This window comes from Rhea americana, unplaced genomic scaffold (assembly GCF_003343005.1).
Source record: "Rhea americana isolate MKP2758 unplaced genomic scaffold, rheAme1 scaffold_7, whole genome shotgun sequence".
Classification (NCBI taxonomy): domain Eukaryota; kingdom Metazoa; phylum Chordata; class Aves; order Rheiformes; family Rheidae; genus Rhea; species Rhea americana.
Window position 1 is genome coordinate 11,195,811 of NW_028186867.1, and position 1,069 is coordinate 11,196,879.

General features: G+C 71.5%; 1 protein-coding gene across 1 annotated transcript in view; it reads left to right on the forward strand.

Annotated features, from left to right (window-relative positions):
- Positions 1–240: 240 nt before the first annotated feature.
- NPAS2 (neuronal PAS domain protein 2) overlaps positions 241–1,069 on the forward strand; it is a 103,649-nt gene continuing 102,820 nt past the window's right edge. Inside the window, exon 1 of the mRNA XM_085321609.1 lies at positions 241–281. Coding sequence (XP_085177735.1) covers positions 262–281 — 20 coding nt within the window. The 5' untranslated portion in view covers positions 241–261. The remainder of the gene's footprint in view (positions 282–1,069) is intronic.

Genomic DNA, 1,069 nt, shown 5'->3' on the forward strand with positions numbered 1-1,069 from the left:
CGCGGCGGCTCCCGGGGTCGGGCTATAGGGGCGGCCGGCGGGGAGCGCGGAGGTATGGCTATAGGCGTACGGAAACGCGGGCACGCCGGGGTTTGCTCGAGGCGTTGCGAAACCATCCTTGATTTCGGGCTGGGTTTTTTGATTGAGTTTTTTTTTTTTTCCCTGCTTCCCCTTTCCAGCTTCTCCTTTTCTTGGATCCTCGCCTGTCTCCTCCCACAGAATGAGAGAGAGAGAGAGAGAGAGAGAAAAAAAAGGTCACGTATGTTTGGAAAAATATGTAGGTCAGTGGAACATTCCCTGCACTTGTGCAAACGGAGACGGGGAGGGAGAGCTCCTCTGCAGCCCTTTCGCTACCCACCTCCCCGGTCCGGCCCTCCCCAAAGCCCGCCGATCTCCAAAGAGGGGAGGGGGAACGCAGGCAGCGGGTTCCCTTTTCCCCCCTCCCTGACCCATTTTGCACACAAGCTTCGGGTTTGGGCTCCCCCCCCCCGCGCGACAGCCGCCCGCTCCCCGCCGACCGCCCGGCGGCTCCGCTCCGCTCCGCTCCGCTCCTCCCTCAGCCGCCGCCGCCGCCGCGGGCGAGCACGGTCCTTGCGCGCCGCCGCCGCCAGCCCCGGGGGCCGCGGCACCCCACGGGCGCGGGGCGCTCCCCCTCCCCCCCCAGCGCCTCCGGCGAGGAGGAGGAGGAGGACGGCGATGAAGGACCCGCGGAGAGGATGCCCCCGCCTCGCCCGCGGGGCTCCAACTTTGCGGACAACTATCGGCCCCGCAGCCCCCGCGCCCGCCCTGCCCCTCCCGGCCGCGCATTTAACTTAATGCACCAGCGGGAGCCCGAGCCAGCAGCCCCCCCAGCCCCCGGCCTCCTCCCCGCCCCGCAGCAGCCCGGGCTCCCGGCGGCCTCCCGCTGCCGCCGGAGCCCCTGGCCCCGGCGCGCGTGGGTCCCGCGGCGCCCGGGGAGGCGGCAGCGCGGCATGCGGCGGCCCCGCGCACCATGAGACACGGCAGCGTCCCCGGCACCGGCACCAGCACCGGCACCGGCGGGCAGGCGGCGGCGGGCAGCGTCCGCGGC